Below are 19,964 nucleotides of genomic sequence, written 5' to 3'. Positions count from 1 at the left end.
ACATAAGCAACATATAACGGCTAAAGTTTTTTTTCAGAAGTCTACTTAGTCACAACATACATACTGACTGTTCTATACCATTAAAAATATAGGCACAGAGCCATAACCATTACCTACTTTACTAAAAAAAATGGTCAGTCAATACCGTTTAAGGGTAGAAATAAATTGTCTTATTTCGATCTTAATCCCAAACAGTCCACTTTTGGTAAGATAGAAGATAAAATTCAAATATGTATATTTATTCAAAATAGCATATAAAATCACTTATTGAAAGTCAAAAACTACCACCCATTCCAAAAGGTGTGCCTCAGACCTGAGAAGAACGGGCGCAACAAACTCAGCGGGCTTCTTTTTTTTTTGATATAATAATATGGTTACAATGTAAAATCGTACAATAAAATTCATTATTTTATAGACTATTGGCGTTCGCTCGATTTCCAATCTGTGGTATCATTAAGTATCCGTTACAACACAAACGTTTTTTAACAATTCTTTTAAATTTGTAGAAGCAAATACAACGCCCCAAAAACACTTACTAACTCGACTTTGCCTAGTATTAGGCATTTTAAGTTTATGTTTGTTCCTGGTGTGAACATTATGGTTATGACAGTTTCTAGAAAATTCACTTATGTGCCTATGAACATACATTACATTATCAAGAATAAATTGAGAGGCTTGAGAGGCAACAGTCAAGATGTTTATTTCTTTAAATTTTTCTCTCAATGATTTTTTTTTATGAAAATAAGGGACGAGACGAGCAGGACGTACAGCTGATGGTAATGGAAACGCCCTGCCCATTACAATGCAGTGCTGCTCGGGATTCTTGAAAAACCCAAAAAATTCTGAGTGGCACTACAACTGCGCTCGTCACCTTGAGACATAAGATGTTAGGTACATTTGCCCAGTAATTTCACTAGCTACGGCGCCCTTCAAACCGAAACACAGTAATGCTAACACATAACAGCTTCACGGCAGAAATAGGCGCCGTTGTGGTACCGATAATTTAGCCGGCATCCTGTGCAAAAGAGCCTCCCACTGGTATCTATATATATCTCTCAATGATTCTTTAGGATTAAGTTTAAGAGTCTACATACGACATCAAAATTGACTTTAAGAGAATCAGAGCCATCAGAAAATATCAAGGTGCAGTGGAGCCAGTCACCATTGAGATGATCCAGAGAAAACCTCAGAAACACCGCGCAAGTCACCTGGCCACATAACTCATAGAATGGTTTGTGGTCATCATTTTCAATTGAACTCAATTTTTATATTTACACTAGCTGACCCAGCAAACGTTGTATTGCCGATATTAAAATCGCGATACAAAAGTAACTGTTGATCGTAGATGGGTGAAAATTTGAAGTTGTATATATTTTTTAATGCTGACTCATAATCAAACAAATTTAAAAAAAAATCAATAAATATAATAATAATAAGAGGAAAGATTGCCAAAGTAAAACAAAAAATTTAGTTTAGTATTAAACATGCAGTCATTTGACATAAGTTTGAAATAGTTATTACAATATTATGGCGACGAAGTATAATCCGGCTAAGTTTGAAAGCGAACAGCTGCTAAAAACGTAATATATTTCCACTATCTCCGTTTTTTACAAGATTATAGCCGTTATCTGTCAATCTATCAATGGCTGCATGTTTCATACAATCGCTTTTTTTTTAGAGTTTCGCTAGGCCCCCGTTTTTTGGCTTATCATTCTTGGAACAGAGCTGAGCAAGATGTAAAGCTTTCTTTCCGTCCGTGCCTCATTTCAGGCTTATTTTAGTCTCTTCTCGGCATCTATATACCACGCCGAACTACTCGTTCACTATGAAGTTACAACCCGCACCTGATTGCACAAGAACATTCGGTATTCACGCCACCATGACCCCTATTATTTGTTAGTGCGCAACTATTTGGAACAATTTCAGAGAGAACCAGAAGTTTGGCGGACTTCACAATTTCGGGCCTATCCCTTGCTGCATCTAAAAACAATTAACAGTAGAATGATTATAAAATATCTATATTAACCTGGTAAAGGTGGTCTCATTCCTGGCGGTAGTCCGGGCAATGATCCTGGTATGCTGGAAGTTGGAGAATTAAGAGAGAATTAAAAAAGTATAATTGTCACACTTCCTTGTAATATCAAGAATGAATATCAATTTTGTAAAAAACATACAAAATTCGAATTAGTCAAATATTACCTTACAAGTTTTTTTTTGTTTGATATCAATGAGTTTCTTGCTACTTCTTCTCATTAGCTCAACCCTTTACGAAGAAGCAGTAGATTCAATAAGAAAATTGAAAAGAAAATTTATTTTGACATTCATAAGTGTCATTTGCGTGACCTACATGAATAAAGTGATTTTGATTTGATTTGAATGTATCATAAGGCTCAGTTAATAGCAGGTGATAACTCTTGCAAAATATATCTTTAATAATATTACACAGCTGAAAATCTCGATTCACTTACAAGTTAAGAATAATCAAATAAAACTAATTCCTTCTAAATTTATAAGGCAAAATAATTTAACAAAAAAAATAGCATATTAATAGTTGAAACAACAAAAATTTTCAAAAGTTGAATATCACCTTATAGTTATAGTTTTTTTTTGTTCGCTATCAATGTACCATTTTAAGGCTCACTTGATAGCAGGTAATAACTCTCGCAAAATATTTTACCAGAAAACCACGCTGTCGAGAAAAGCCAGAAAACCTGATTGTTAACATGATACCTGAGTTAGTGGCATGTTGTGCAATGGAGAAATCGGGTCAACCAGCTCTTCGGAACACTCTCAGTCACAAATTGGTAGAGTAAGAACTCTCCATAAGGCCAAGTGTTCGAGGTAATATTTGTAATAATTAATTTGTTGTTGCAGGAGAGAATGGCGGTTTTTACTAAATATAGGCTGACTATACTATTTTCTTTGTCTTCCATAAAAAAAAGTGAAGGTTGTCAATCTTACCCTGGTGGAGGCATCCTAGGCACAGGCAAAGGTATTGAAGCCGGCGGCGGTCCCGACATTGCTATGCTGGTTTGAGGCAACGTTGCTATATTGGGTAAGTTGGATAGATTGGGTAAGTTTGACAGGTTGGATAAGTTGGGTATGTTTGAGAGATTGGGTAAGTTGGAGAGGTTGGGTAAATTGGGCATGTTGGGGATATTGGTCATGTTAGATAAATTGGGCATGTTGGGTATATTAGGCATATTGGGCATGCCAGGTGGCATGTTGGGCATGCCGGGTGGCATGTTGGGCATTACTGGCATCATCATGCCTGTTGAAACTGGCGGAATGTTGCCGATTATCGGCATCTCTTGGATAGTTTTGGGTATAATCTGTTGACAAAAATAAATGTACTCGATTAAGCTAATTATATTTTCCCTTAAGTAAATCAAATAAATCTATAGAAAATCGTACACAGGTTGTAAAAACTTATGCGCAGGTTATGCATTTCATGTTTTAGGCCCGGTATCCACCAAAGCGGAGAGAGGAGCGGAGGAGATAAACCGCGAAGATGTCAGGTTATTTTCACCACAGCGGAGAGATGTGGAAATAGCGAAATCTGATTGGTTATCAAAATAAATCTCCTCTCCTCTTTGGTGGATACCGGGCCTTAGACAAGGAATGTGTCCCTTGCATCAGTATAAAACCAAACAATACATGGTGTCTTTGGTTCAAATACTTATTAATTAGGCAAATTTTATGGCATGATACAAGTCACCTTTACTAGCGAGGTAACCATATTGGCACTTGAACAACTTTTTTTACTCGAATAGAAATTTAACTCGAATGTACATCACACAAGATATAGTCTAGCTAGATTTTTATGTACAACTATTTTCAGCATGACTTAATAATTTTTTTTTATGGAATAGGAGGACAAACGAGCGTACGGGTCACCTGGTGTTAAGTGATCACCGCCGCCCACATTCTCTTGCAACACCAGAGAAATCACAAGAGCGTTGCCGGCCTTTAAGGAAGGTGTACGCGCTTTTTTTGAAGGTACCCATGTCGTATCGTCCCGGAAACACCGCAAAAGGAAGCTCATTCCACAGCTTTGTAGTACGTGGAAGAAAGCTCCTAGAAAACCGCACTGTGGAGGACCGCCACACATCCAGATGGTGGGGATTATATCCTAACTTGTGACGTGTCGTGCGAAGGTGGAATACTTTCTGAATACCAACATTAGAAAAACAATGTGGGGTAATGAGTTATGTTATGAAACTTGATACAAAACATATCATACTTATAGATGAAGTTTAATTGAAGGTTGACTGCTAAATCAAAGAGCCGCTTTTAAAATCTAAATTATATGGCAATCCAACTATCAATCCTGAATCTGCATCATAATATATCAATCTTAAGTTCCAAATGATACTAAGTCAGAAAATTGTATCATGGTGTCGTTCCGAGATTATACAACATGGGTATCTTCAACAAAAGCACATACATTTTCCTTAAAGGCTAAGCTAAGCTAAGCTAAAAGGGAACGTTCCCGTGAATTCTCTGGTGTTGCAAGAGAACGTGGGCGGCGGTGATTTTTGGAGCCGCCTTAACTGCGGCCGCTGAACTGGTTGTGTACCCAGACGCCAGAGGGGGGCCGGCGGAGAGGGGAGGCAACCATTTATAATATTTCCGCATACGATAAACAGTTACTTTGCGCTGTCAATAAATATTTAATTATAGTCTGCTGCTTCCTTCGCCATCAGTGATAACTTAACACGCTACATACACTCGTTTGTCATCCTATTCCATAGTAAATGTCAATTTACTCAGTTAATAGTATACTAACCCTGGGTGGCAGCCAAGGCGGCAGCGTGTCTTCGTCGACGGCGCCGCCCTCCTCCAGGGCGTCCAAAGACAGCGCTCCCATGGTCCAGCGCGCGTGCAAGGCGCTCCAAGGCAGGTAAGCCACGCCCAACTCCGCCTCCCAGTAGTCCTTCCACTCGCGACCCTTCACACCCTTCCCCGCCGCCCACGCCACCTGCGCAACAAACAAATTATTACTTTTATTTATGTAGATAGTTACACCAATAACACATCATTATACAATTAAAAATTTAGCAAGTACTTGTTGGATAGTATACTAAGACATGTCTTTACAGATATAAACAGCATTTACAATAAGTGTGATAAGCATAACAATGTTGAACAATTTATCTATATATATAAAAATGAATTGCTGTTCGTTAGTCTCGCGATAAAACTCGAGAACGGCTGCACCGATTTGGCTAATTTTGGTCTTGAATTATTTGTAGAAGTCCAGACAAGGTTTAAAAGGTGAATAAAAAGGAGAACTACTAAATTAAATAAAAACAACAAATTTGTTTTACCTTTGATGTGTCCATACATAATTTCTATGAGAGAATTTATTGACGCACGGTTTGACAGTTCTGCTGTGAAACAATTTCATTACGACAGCAGGGTGCATATTTTACGAAGTAATTTTTGATGTTATGATATATTATTGACAAATTCATATAAAAACATTATTTCATTTATTATACATATACAGAACAACGTCTGTCGGGTCAGCAAGTACTTGATAAATTAAAGAAATGAAGAATTGAACAAAAATTATGATGAAAAATGAGTTAATTAAATTACTTTAAAAAAAGAGAAGTATGAATATAACTAAGACGGGGTTATAATAATTCACTTTTAATATTTAACTCACATAATTTAGATCTTAATATTTCAATGCAGTAGGTTTTATATTTATTGATATTAACAATGAAAAATATCTATATTACCATTTTTTGCAGTGATATGAACTCATTAGTCTGTTAAAGGGGGTATGTTTAGCTATGTTAGTTCTGATGATTGTTGGGCTGAAAATATAATTGATTGGGAATCTTGGTCTATTTCTAGGGACTATAAGCTTTACATTTTTAAGACATGGAGATAGGATTCAACTTCTTCTTCCTCTGGATATATTTTTTTTAATTATACTGAAGCTCTATTGTGACACAGTGGTCATTATTTTCTTCTCTATGGGCCGTTATTTATTGTATAGAAGGCCAACATACTAATTTATAATTAAAGGCCAATGGGGTGCCATCTTCGTGCTAGTGGGCAAATGATCATGGTCATAATCTGATGATGACTCTACATTTTAATCTAGAGGTATTTATTTTATTAATCATTAATTCAGCGAAATTTCTAATTGTACAACTTAGATATTTTATATGTCTAGATGAAGCCTCTTAAAGTTAGACAACTGATAAAAATAGGCCAAAAATACTAGTTTTAGTGTGCGTGACAAGCTAGGTCTTACATTTATTTTTACATTACATTCGCGATTTTGCTAGTGTGCGTGCATTGCTCATAATAGAGATTCAAAACTCAATTTTTTTGCGACATTTTCACAGCTGTCATACTCTATCTAGACGTATATATGATTTAAGTGTTCCAATTAATCAAATCAAATCAAAATCACTTTATTCATGTAGGTCACGGAAATGACACTTATGAATGTCAAAAAAATATTTTTCTTATTGAATCTACCGCTACTTCGTAAAGGGTTGAGCTAATGAGAAGAAGTAGCAAGAAACTCATTGCCAGTACAGACTCAACTTGACCATCACACAATAATAACACTGTACATTGGAACTTAAGTTTTATGTTGTTTACTTTAGTATATTTCTTTCATCAACATTTGGCTGTCTTAAAGTAAAAACTTACATGAAGGGCAAATAATTACAGAAGAAAAATTGGAAATACATTTTGCTTTCAGGAGTGACGGAATAAAGATGTAAGTCCAAAATAAAGCATTAAATGTGTATATAAATGGACAAAACCTTCACTAAATTGTGTTCAAGCCGTAAATGTACACAAAAACCACACCAACACAAGATACTGGGTCTGCAGTGTCACACTGTTGAGGTGTAACATACTGCCGGTGGTGTGTGTTCAAATTCTAGTAGTTGGAAAGACAAACAGTATGTATCGCCAACAGACTATTTTATTTTTACGATTATTAACATGCCTTAAGATAGCAACTTGGCTCTCTTGAGATATTTTTTTATGACAATAAGGGACGAGACGAGGAATGTAGTGCCACACAGGATTCTCGCAAACCCAAAAATTCTGAGTAGCACTACAATTATGCTTGTCACCTTGAGACATGAGATGTTAAGTCTCATTTGCCCAGTAATTTCACTAGCTATGGCGGCCCTTCAGACCGAAACACAATAATAATGCTTACACATTACTGACAGAAAAAGGCATCCTCTTTCTGGATAAGGGCACTTACAGTGATCTCCTTGGAGTGCAGCTTATGTCGGTCGAGCTTCTGCTTGGCCCGAGCGGCGTCACGGCGACGTTCCATCACCACGAAAGCGCAGCCCCGCGGTGGCACCAGGTCTACAGACACCAATCCACCAAAACCACCGAACAGGTCGGACAGCTCTTCTTGGGTCGCTAGCTTTGATAGGTGTCCCACCCATAGCGTTGTACTGCACACTGTAGCGAACATTAATAGATAAAATAGATCCTTTTTATGAAGTTGGGTAATAGTCACAATACAGTAATAGAACAGTACAGACGCACGCACACATACACACTATTACACGGCCACTAAGCAATCTTGGGGAGACAAAAGTAATGAGTGCCACGCCGTACGCCATCGAGACTGGCCGCTATCCGAGTTAAATTTCAAGGAAACCGATCAGTTATGCAACTGTTCTATTAATTGTACTGTGCCACTGTGGCCTACAGTACCTGATGATATTATCACTAATACAATATGCTAAGTAGCTTGCAATTATTATACATACGTACATACATAAAATCACGCCTCTTTCCCGTAGGGGTAGGCAGAGACCACTTCTTTCCACTTGCTACGATCCTTACATACTTGTTTCGCTTCGTCCACTTTCATTATTCTTTTCATACATGCTCTCCGGTTTAGCGTACTCTTGACCTGGCCTTTTTTCAAGACGTCCCTGATTTGATCTTGAAACGTCCTCCTAGGTCTACTCCTTCCAACACTTTCATTCACACTGGCCTTATACACTTTCTTCGTCAATCGTTCTTCATTCATTCTCTCGACATGTCCAAACCATCTCAGCATACCTTTCTCAATTTTTGTCACAACATCTTCTTTCAGACGACAACGTTTCGCATTAGCAACCCAGTTTATTGCTCATAGAAATATTTTTAAGAGACGGTAAAAGACTATCCTAAATCAGCGTTTCCCATTTGCCGGGTCATTCTCGCCGGTCGGCGCATAGTAAATTCATTCGTAAGGTACGTACATAAAAAGTAAATGAAAAGCAATGAACTCCCCGCTTCTTACTACACTGGACTTCAAAAGTAAGTATCACACTTTTAAAATTGGGATAACGTTTAAGTTCACAAGATATACTTTCGAAATAAAAAGGACTCCTAAGAGAATTTAATTTTGTACATAAAAACTTTATAGTCGGTAACCTTCTTTTAAGAATTGGCTGAAAAAAAACTTCAAAAACAAAACCATTCCTTTTTCAAAGTGGACGTTTCCGAATTACAATTTTACCATTCACATTTTTCTTTCTGTTTTAAATTTTTTCCAAGATCGATGGGTCTTGTTTTAAAAATTTATGCTAAAAAGCACATAACATTTATTTATCATGCCTCTTTCAGTTGAAGAATGTGCTAGGATCATGGCTTTTCTGGAACTAGGCATCAGTATGCGTCGCACTGCAAGAATGGTGGGTGTGACGGTACGAACGGTCCAGAAGGTAAAGCGGAGGTACGAAGAGACTGGACAACATCTGAGGAGACCTTGTAATGGCAGACCCAGGTGTACCAGTGCCCGAGAAGATCGTTATATTATTTCGCCTGTGTTAAGAAATCGCCACCAAAATGCAGTTGAAGTCCAGCAACAGCTACTTCAGACCCGGAGGGACTACATTAGTGACAGTACAGTGAGAAGAAGACTTGCTGAAGCAAATTTGAAACCCCGAAGACCAGCGAGTGGCCCAAAACTCGAGAGACAGCATCGAGTAGCGAGACTGCGATACGCCCGTGAACACATGCAGTGGGATGAAGAAAAATGGTCAAGAATTTTGTTTGCAGATGAGTCTCGATTCTTCCTTTACACTTCTGATGGAAGGCGAAGTGTTTACAGGCGACCTGGTGAGCGATACCTTCAAGCCTGCATCTCAGAAAGAGTCCAATACAGTGGAGGCAGTGTGCATGTATGGGCTGGCATATCTTCAGAAGGTCGCACAGAGCTAGTAGCCATAGAAAATGGCACCCTCACTGGGCAAAGATATGCTCAAGAGATTCTCAATGAGTATGCAGGGCCGTATTTAGCAAATATGGGTGATGGATCGATGCTGATGCATGATAATGCCCGGCCACACACGGCTCATATCGTACAAGAGTATATTCAGGAGGTCGGTATCAACGTGATGGTTTGGCCATCAAGAAGTCCTGATCTCAACCCGATTGAACACGCCTGAGATGAGCTTGGGAGGCTAGTCAGAAATCGCAGACCACCACCTACTACCCTCAGGGCACTAAAGCAGGCCCTGGTAGAAGAATGGGAGAATATTCCCCAACATCGGCTCCGAAACCTAGTGTTCAGTATGCCAAACCGGCTCGAAGCTGTAATCAGAGCTCGAGGAGGCAATACCAGTTATTAAAAATTAAATAACATGTAATACATTTTAGTTGAATTTTTTTACACAAAACTAAAAATATCTATTTTCATTGTTTTATCTTTTTTAAGTTAAAAATGTTACTAATGTATAATTTTAATTTCTAAGAATTAAAGCCTATAAAATTTGCAACAAAACGTTTTTAATCTTAAATCTCTACCTTCTATAGTTAAGAAAAAAAATAATATGAAAAGTGTGATACTTTTGCAGGCCAGTGTATTTATAGCAGTTATACTACTAATCAATGTGTATTATTTTACCTAATGGAACTTGGAACCTAATTGAAGCTTGTATAAAAAGTATTAAGTTATTAAAATAAATAATAGTTTAAAAAACTAAAGAACACGCTTTATATAAAATTCAACAAAAAAATAGAAAATAAATTTAAATTGAAAATAGTGTAAAATAATATTATATATTTCATTAAAAAAAAAAGCGTGGGATGTAGAAGAATTATTAAAACTATTATTTATTTTTCATTTTTTAGTTAATTTTTTTAGATTGAATGAAGGGATTTTAATATTTGCGAATAAATATATTATTGTTATATTGAAAGATCACTTAATTCAGCTAGCCCGAGATCCCCGAACTAGCTCTTATAATAATTAGCTCAGTTAAATCACGCATTAATAATGTATAATGGAAATATAAATTCACCGCCATCTATTAGCTTCTAAACGAATTAGATACTTTAATTTTGTGGAACTGTCTTGACATGTCGCGCCTTTCCTTTGTAGTTTACAATAAATTACTAGATGGCGCTTATTAGTGATTTATTTATTTAAAAATTATATAAATTAAGAAAAATCATATTTTGCAAATTGAAAAATTTAATAATTTTATCAAATTAGTGTAATATCATCGGTCCTCCATAAATCTACAAAGGTTGAACGAAATCTAGCCGTTTAAAGTGGGTCAAAATCGCGCCCAAAGAAGTCGGTTACAAACATACAAACATAAAAACATACAGGTGAAGCTAATAAAAAGCGTGTAATTACTTTCCATGGCAGAACAATGTTTGGGAAACACTATCCTAAATCATCCTGTTACTATTTATGCTAAACAACAGCAATAATCAGTGACACCCATACCTTTTAGAGGAATCGCGTTTAATGTAAATATAAGTCATGATATATTTGCCTAAAAAGACGTTGTACGCAAAACTCGCACATTAGAAGAATGTAATTCAGAATTTGAAACTCGGTCGCAGAAAAAAGGAGATCACGGTTTCTTTGTGTCTGTAATCATTCGTAAAGTTATGCATTAAAATCTCACCACTTAAATTCTCCTTTTTGATTGGTGGGAGCCCTTTCTTCTCTCTTTCCCTCTGCTTCTCCTTTTCAGCTTCTCTGTCCTTGTAACTCTTTTCTTTTTCTTTTTCTCTGAAATGATTATATCCACATTCATACTTAGTATTCAACATAGTATTTGTCACATTAGTGTACACATAGTGTATGCATATTACATAAATGGTAGCACGCGGTTGTAAAAGCGACATTTTATTTATATATGAAAACATATTGTGATACATACAAACGTTTTAGTGATTAAAAAAAGAGAAAATGTATGTGTGTGTGTGTACTAATGTATGAACACAATATTGTAATAAAGAAAGTATTAAATACAACAAATGAACATATTATTATATCGCATAATTTAGTTAAATAACGTGTAATTAAATACAATTAAATTATTTTTATACAATTGGACTGAAATATTTATCAGTGTTTGTCCATTATAATCTAACAGCATGTATATTTGTTTCAGGTATAATAAGAAAATAAATCTGTTTTGATTCTGGGCACCGGTCATTACTATAATCACTTGTAAATTCGTTTACACCGATCAAATGACACACTCTAAGCTTGTTGGTCTACTGAAACGTGACATTGGCGAGTTGTGGTGTCCCTTCCACAGAAGCCACTAGAAAGAATAGAATAGAATATTTTTTTCATTTAAAAACTTGTTATATCATAAAAATTATGTAATAAAATTTATTAAATTCTTGTCCATTGGTTGTGGTTCATTTAGACATATGAGTTACAAGAGGCTTGGTAGCTGAAGTATTATATAAATGGTCCTAGTTGACCAGCTAACGTCAGGGTGTCGAATTTTCGTTACACGTCGTTTAAATTCACTCTGATAATTTTTCACTAACGCGACAAAAGAAGTGTAACTTCAAATAGCTCTAATAATAACACAACTTACCTGTCTCTATCTCTGTCCCTCTCCCGGTCGCGGCGGCGGCGCGGGGAGCGTGACCTCGACCTGGATCGTCGAGAGCGTCTGCGCGGAGACCTTGAACCTCGCCGCCTTGACTTCGGCGACGGACTCCTGTGTCAACAAATTTAGTTTATTAAAGTATTTTTATGGAAAATAAGGACAAACGAGCGTACGGCTCACTTGGTATTAATTGATCACCACCGCCCACAATCTCTTGTTACACCAGAGGAATCACAGGAGAGTTGCTGGCATTACAGGAAAAGTTCTATTTTAAATGTCGTATCGTACCCACAGCTTTGTAGTATGTGGAAGAAAGTTCCTTGAAACCTAAACTGGTGGACGCCACACATCCAGATGGTGGGGAAAGTGGAATTCAGCGGCAGGAATCAAGTGAAACAACTCTTCGGAACACTCCCCGTGTTAAATGCCGTACAAGACTCACAATGAAGTGATGTCTCTGCCGATCACAGAGTACTGGGTCTCCGACAATTCGAGGAGATCTGCGTTGTACACGGTCCAATGGTTCGACCTGATACTGGGGTCTGATACCGCCAGAACAGAGATGACAGCAATACTCCATGTGTTGCCGGACCTGCGCTTTGTAGAGCGCTAGAATGTGAGCTGGCTTGAATCTATTTATGACGCCCAGTTTCTTCGAAGCCAATTTGGCTTTGCCCTCCAGATGATCGCAGAATTGGCAAACGCTCGAGATTTCGAGACCCAGTATTCCGATATTATGCGAGGCTTTAAGGGAGGTGTTGCCGAAGAGCGGTTATACAACAAATAGGGTTTTTTAGCGGTAAACTTCAGTTAAAGTTATTTACACTTCATTTTGTAAGTACTAAATGAAGCTGAGCTGTCACACTCGTCGTTGTGTTTAACTAGATTTGTTTTTGTTCTAACTAATTACTGTGTACTTATTTATCCCATATAATTCAACAAAAAATGTTTCGTTTTTCCTATATCTTATAGGAATATTCTTTTAACAGTAAACACGTATGTTGCTTAGCGTTATTATTTTTAACATACGAAAGACTACAAATACAGATAAAATAACTATATACTAGTGTATAAATATTCTTACAACTTAAAAAAAACTTCTAATTTTTATTTTTTGTGAAATGAAACTTGAAAGGCGTTAATTGTTGTTATTTCAATCATAGCCCGCCATTTCACTTATTTTTTTCGCGGACTTGGTAGCTAGGTATCAGGTTTTATTAAGATTTCTTTGCATCAGAAAAAAAATTGCATTTTTGCCAGCTGGATATTATAACTGATTGATGGATGGATTGGTTGGTGGATGGATTGTATAACTGGATTTGAACTTGTTATAAATGCGATGGCTGCTGTTGATAATGGAATACTTAAATATTAGTATTTTATTATGAAAAGCTGGTGTTGACTGATTTGTTCACATCCATTGTTAATATTAATATTTTATTAATTATTAACCTAATTAACCTATTGCTAAAAAAAATGATTATGCCCATGATTGTCTTTTTAAAGAACTTGTATTTCAAGCAGTTTGTACTGGTAGGCCAGAATTTCGTATGTTTTTACAAGGTCACTACAGAGGTGTCTTTCCTCCAGAGGAGCAAGATCTAATTTTTTTCTTTGCTTATAAGACATTCGACAAATATCCAGGGTATTTGGGGCTTACCTAGAATCATTAGCGTCGGGTATCTCAATAACTTGAGGACCGGCATCCACAAATTCTATATCGGACTCATTTGCTAAATCTTCTTTCGATTCCATTTGCTTTTGTTGGTCGTTCTGGGAACTCTGAAAAATGTATATAAATTAACATATTAATGGTTACCACACATGGTACAATAAATTTCAAAAGTTAAACTGTGGGCACATCTCTACAATTATTTGATAAGTTTTGATTAATAAGAAGTGGGTTACTTCAACCACTTTGGTTTTCCTCCTTTACCATTAAAAAAAATCCATATTTTGTTCATCATTCTGATTAATACTAAATCTCTATTCACTCGCTAGTTATCTATCAATTACCTTTGGGGCATTTTACTACCGTCATATTGAAATTTCTATGATTATTTGCGTTTGTAAAATATATATCATTTATCCCAAAACAACAAAATGTAACAATATTGCCTTTTGAAAATAAAATAAAATTAACATAGACTCACAAGAAATGGAACATTTTGGTTTTGATTTTGCTGCATCTGCTGCATGTCTGTCATCATTGGCATCAGATTCTGAAAAATACAATTGATGTATCAATAATAATAAAATCAATAAGTTTAAATTAATCAACATATATCTTAATATATATAGGTATAAATGCAACATCCAGATGTTTGTTCCCAGTGAACTCCTAAACTAATGAACGGATTTTAAAGGGGATTACTTCATGGAGTGCAGTTTATTCCAACTTGAGAGATAGGATAGTTTTTATTTCGATTTGGACCCATAATTATTTCCAATATTTCTTTTATATTGACATAATATTTATTTTCCATGAGAGAATGTATTGACTGTGTGTCACAGACAGTTCTGCTGTGAAACAATTTCATTATAACAACAGGGAGCATATATTACGAAATAATTCTTAATGTTATTAAATATTATTGACAATTACATAAAAAACAGTATTTTAGTTTATTATGTACATAACAATGTCTGTGAGGCCAGCTAGTTATTCTATATGTTACAAGGGAGCAACATCGCCAGCATATAATTACTTGGTAGTAGGACCATTTTATTGGATTTAATCTTTCAAGCATTAGGTAGTTAGATTCTTCACCAGCTATTTTCCTCAATGCAATGTCTATAGTACACTTATAGTGAGTGGAAACTGCCCTGAGTTTAAGTAAGCCCTTTTGAGCATTTAGTTTCTAGTCAAGCATGATGGCCCAGTGTGAGTTGATCAACCTCACACACAACCACTGACATTCTTTGTGTCCTTGACGATATTTTATTTAATATAGCGAATAAACATACATATGTGTTCGTAAGCACATTTGTATGAGATGAGTTAAAAATCGGCACCTCCTAGATGTGAGACAGCAGCCCTATCATCAGCTCAATCAACGCTCATGATCCAAACAAAACGATCTAATGAATAATGCTATACTATATGATATCATATATAAGTCTGATGTACTGTGACAGCTGTGAAAACTATTTGTTTCCTATTTCAATTACTACGGATATTATGTTTTTTTTAGTGGGATTTCATGTTCAAGAGGTGTGATAGCAGTATTTTGTAAATTAATAAGGCAGAAAACTTTTACTTGAACAAAAACCACAAAATGATACTTACAGGTATTTGCATTCCAGTAACAAGTTGCATTTGTGCTTGCAGACTCTGGAGCTGTCTCATTATTTCTGGATTCGTTAAAATACTGCAACAGGACAAAAAAGTGGTCAACAATTTATTCAACGTCAATAAATTAAATATCAAGACTTCTCACAAAAAAATATAACATACCTTCCAAGAGCATCAGCGGGATTATTCATTGACTGAGTATTTTGGTTATTTTGCATATTGTGTGTGTTAATATGTGATTGGGATTGTGTGTGTGTATTCGTTGAGTACGAGTTGTGTGACTGAGAGTGTGTGTGGCTGCTCTGATTGTGTGAGTGTGATGGAGGCGAATGTTCCATGCCTGGAGAGTCGTCTCCACTTTCATACTCAAAATCATTCAATAATTTCCTGTTAAACTTAGCTGGCGGAGGCCCTGAAGATTGATCTTGAAACTGAAATTAGAGAATTTGAATTAAATAATGAATAATATATTATAATTCTATTTAAAAAATTATTATATTGTAAAAAAATTATTATATTTAAAAATTAGTATTGATTGCTTGAAATCAAACTTTACAATGGACATAGTTATGCAGAAAGGACTCAAACCACACTTTGGAAATAAGTTAAGTATGTATGTAAAAAATGAGTTAAGTATGCCATCACACTCCTGACGGTCGAATCTGTCATGTAGTGAAAACACTATTTTTAAAATGTATTATAGGTACTGAAACTGCTTTTTATTGGATATATTTTATATGGATAAGATTAAAGCTGAAACTTGAAATGCCTATAACTCAAAAGTGCCTTTGTGTGGCTTGAGTCCTTTCTGCTTAACTACGTCCAAATAAGATTCTACACCCTTGTTGTTTCACAAACTTAAAATTCACCAATCAGAAGCACCGTTAGACAACTGCCTGCTAATTTTATGCAGTTGTATAAGTGATAGCATTTTGTACCAATGCACTGGGGTAATAGAAGCAACAACAACAGCTGTATAAGGTACAAGTTCCTGATGTACTAACCTGGTCACCCATTGGTGTAGACGCATGAGGAGTGTGTTGTGCAGCAGCTGGTGATAGCTTACTGTCTGTTGTGTTGTGTGTCACATTAAGCAGACTCCCTGAAATAACGTCAAGTTCAGATTTTTATGTAAATTCATAGTCATTTAAATTGTATCACTTTTTTCCTAACAAATGTACAACAAATAATGTAAAGCTAATACACATTAGCTTAATTTTAGATTCTTAATTTTTTTTCTGAATATTTGTTATAAAAGGCTCAAATAATTTTGATCTTTGGCAGATTTTGATTCAGAAAATTAAGAGAAACTTACACATTTAGTGCTGAAACATGCAAGTGTGTTAAAATTGTCTCTGCAACACGTAGTCATATTATAACTTTCCAAAGCTAGGGGTGATTTTGTAAACTAAATTTATTACTATGATCGTTTTCACATTTCTTAAATATAACATGACACAAAATTGGCAATCATCACAAAAACTAATCAGTATGGCAAAGGAGAAAAAACTGCCTAGAGATTCTTAAGATGCTTGTCTTAGAAGAATTGTTGATTACCATTTGTATTATTCTGTTGCTGCTGTATTTCCTGATGTAATGGATGATTAGGATCTGCCATATCCAACAGTGGCTGAATTACTTCTGAACTAAACACATGATTCTTCTGCCATAGATTCAGCACACGAATTATGTTGCGCTGAAATGTAAACTTTATTAGTCTAAATCTTTATGTTTAAAGTCAAGTCTTCATTTACTAGGTAGTTTATTTCATAAATATATTGAGATTATAATATTTTTTTTAGTTATTTAGAGCATGACCTCTTTAATCCGAACTCTGAAAATTCTTTTTTCATTTCATTATTTCTTGCAGAGGAATGTCTACTTGGTCAGCCCATTCGAGGCATGTCTTTGGTGAGTAAAGAGTTTGGATTATAGAGGTGTTCGGATTAGAAGGGGTTCGGACTATAGAACAAAAATAAATAGGTTTAATAATTATATTAATAAAATTATGAAGTCTGGTGTGTAAAGTTTCATGGAGATTTATGTAGATTAAGATTTATAGCAAGCTCAAAAACATTAGTCAAATTATAAAAACTAGTATGCATAGATTAGGAACTATAATGCATTCCTTGCAAGAACAAAATCACCATATTCCATTGATCTGGAAAATGAGATTCCTATGCAATGTACAATTGTACTTAATCATTTGTAAGTGATCAGAAGAGGCCTGAGTGAGTGAGTGATTACCACAGAGTAGATAACTACTATCATATTTTTTATGTAATGTAATCCTATCCTGTAATCTTAACACAGGTCATTACCATTAAGCTTAGGATACACATACTCAAAGCTTGGTAGTCTACTTTAACCTTCCGAAATTGGCAAGTACCGCAATGCACTAGATTTTTCAGATACACCAAAATTGAACATGCTGTACGGCTCACTACACCCTGACCAAGTTCTGACCCTTATTTTGTTTATAAGACGGTTTATTTTGCATGGTCTTATAGATTGTTTCAATAGCATTCTGATACATTCACTCAAATCATTATTATTATTAGCTATCTATTAATACACGTAAAAAAATATGCATTGACAGACCACTGTGAGCACACCAAACTCATGCAGATCTAGGGTATATTGCGGTGTGGGAACTCTTGCCAATTTCGGAAGGTAAACATGATACTGGCAAATCTCTGTGGTGTCTCTTCCACAGAAGCCACAGAAGGAAGAATAGAATAGAACTATATGTATTTCAATAAAAGTAATATACTTCCACCTTTGCACAACACGCCACAAATTAGGATATCATCCCCACCATCTGGATGTGTGGCGGTCCTCCACAGTGCGGTGTTACCAAGACAATATGACATGGGTACCTTCAAAAAAAGCGCGTACACCTTCCTTAAAGGCTGGCAACGCTCTTGTGATTCCTCTGGTGTTGCAAGAGAATGTGGGCGGCGGTGATCACTTAACGCCAGGTGACCCGTACGCTTGTTTGTCCTCCTATTCCATAAAAAAAATACTTTATATAATAATATAAATTCACAACAAATATTTCAAATAAGAATAAGCTTTAAATTGTAGAGAATATTATGAAGTATTATTTCCTGTATGGTGATGAAGATTAAGATTTTGATTGATGAGTGACAAATCAATAGCTGAGGTGATCACTTTATACCATGGTACACTCTACTCCTATTCCATCAATGTTAAAACCATTTTCCTATATACATATGTGATTTACGACTCTTACGACTTTACGAATTACTTAGATAAAAATATTTAGAATTGATAACTGATGTTACTGTTAAGACTTGTAATATCAAAATGTACTCAGATAGTGTATTATTAACAGTCATTGATCTTAAAATAAGTAAAGTTTTTCAACAGAATATACATTTGGCTTCTTCTATGAAGTGAGTCTGGGTATATACCTAATAAAATAACTCTTAGCACCCTTCAAACCAATATATGTATTTGATCAATGCAAATGGTTGTACTTAATTCATCAATTATCTAATTGACTTTATTTATTTAGTTTTTGAATGAATTCAAATAGAGTGCATTATTTATTTCAATTAAAAAACTATCAATGATACAATAATAGATCAGCCAAAGGGAGCCTTATCTCGGTTTCTTGTGCTTCTATGCATCTTCTAAAGTAACTGATAACAATTAATGATGGTGGTATAATTATTTGATTATAACCTAAAATATTAATTTACTTATCTAACCTTGTCTTCTGGTGGGCATCTAAACAAGTTAGCAAAAGTTTGCTGCATATTTTTAGCAAATCTGGGGGCGAACACATCTTTATCTTGCCCAAACTGGTGCCTCGACTGTCTTACAATTGAATCTATCACATACAAGCCCGGAACTTTATATTCTGGTTTGCACTTTTGGATAAATTTTTCGACACTGTGTACAACGTGCTTATAAAACTTTATGGCTTTGATAGCACCTCTAGTTATAGCACTCATTTTCGCCTTTGATATAGGAGGCTTATTTTCGTACAACGCGGATAACTGAAAGAAAAATCCAAATATTTAGAAGATGCCACGGGATACGACATTTCAATAAGATACACTGCAAATTACCTCCGCGTTGAATGCTTTAACTTCAGACATATCCATGTTTATTTCCTACAATACATTTAACTTTTAACTACAACATTTAATATATTAAATTCATATACAGTAACATTTTAATTTATGAATGAACATCAACATGTTCACTGTTCAGAAATATTACAAGATGGCGAGTTTTTACAGTTTACCAAAGACTATATATTAAATAATCTATTGAGTAATGACAAATCATATCAATGAACCATTGGCATTTGATCTTAGTTTACATAGTCTGTGGTTTAATGTCACCTTGACTTTGTGGTTCGTCTTTGATTCAGCGTAATAATCGTAAATGTACGATAATTTCATATTCTACATACGAATTACGATGTACGATAGTACACTACTATCGTACACAGGGTATACGATAATTTCCATTATGCAAAAATTTAAAATTTTACTACTACTCAATAGCCCAATATAACAATTACAGTTGTTTTTGCCAGTCAGCGCCATCTATTGACTCATTTCGTCCTTAGGAACGTGGTATACTAAGTTTGTGGGAACAACAACCGTTAGGTGAAAACGTCATGCTGCTGCTTTATGGCGAATCCTGTCATTGTTTGCTCAATGCTCTTGCTACGTTCTGCCAATCAGCGATCGATATCGTCTGCAGAACACTGTTTGTTAAACTCAAACCCCCTTATTCATAATGGTCCGCTAACTTTAAAC

General features: G+C 35.5%; 1 protein-coding gene across 4 annotated transcripts in view; it reads right to left on the bottom strand.

Moving 5' to 3' along the window:
* Positions 1 to 19,419, bottom strand: part of LOC126974409 (SR-related and CTD-associated factor 4) — a 34,923-nt gene extending 15,504 nt beyond the window's left edge. For 3 of the 4 annotated variants that reach the window (XM_050821888.1, XM_050821889.1, XM_050821890.1), the window contains exons 1-14: positions 19,263 to 19,419; positions 18,900 to 19,190; positions 16,720 to 16,858; positions 16,167 to 16,264; positions 15,325 to 15,593; positions 15,157 to 15,238; positions 14,021 to 14,089; positions 13,528 to 13,649; positions 11,853 to 11,978; positions 10,920 to 11,026; positions 7,253 to 7,461; positions 4,790 to 4,981; positions 2,962 to 3,332; positions 2,027 to 2,079 (exon numbers count right to left, since the gene is read on the bottom strand). In XM_050821888.1, coding sequence (XP_050677845.1) covers positions 2,027 to 2,079; positions 2,962 to 3,332; positions 4,790 to 4,981; positions 7,253 to 7,461; positions 10,920 to 11,026; positions 11,853 to 11,978; positions 13,528 to 13,649; positions 14,021 to 14,089; positions 15,157 to 15,238; positions 15,325 to 15,593; positions 16,167 to 16,264; positions 16,720 to 16,858; positions 18,900 to 19,190; positions 19,263 to 19,298 — 2,164 coding nt within the window. In that variant the 5' untranslated portion in view covers positions 19,299 to 19,419. The remainder of the gene's footprint in view (positions 1 to 2,026; positions 2,080 to 2,961; positions 3,333 to 4,789; positions 4,982 to 7,252; positions 7,462 to 10,919; positions 11,027 to 11,852; positions 11,979 to 13,527; positions 13,650 to 14,020; positions 14,090 to 15,156; positions 15,239 to 15,324; positions 15,594 to 16,166; positions 16,265 to 16,719; positions 16,859 to 18,899; positions 19,191 to 19,262) is intronic. The other variant, XM_050821891.1, reaches the window with a different exon arrangement.
* Between the last annotated feature and the right edge of the window lie 545 nt (positions 19,420 to 19,964).

Source organism: Leptidea sinapis, chromosome 32 (assembly GCF_905404315.1).
Source record: "Leptidea sinapis chromosome 32, ilLepSina1.1, whole genome shotgun sequence".
In the NCBI taxonomy this organism is placed as follows: Eukaryota; Metazoa; Arthropoda; class Insecta; order Lepidoptera; family Pieridae; genus Leptidea; species Leptidea sinapis.
This window is presented reverse-complemented; position numbering and strand designations above follow the sequence as displayed.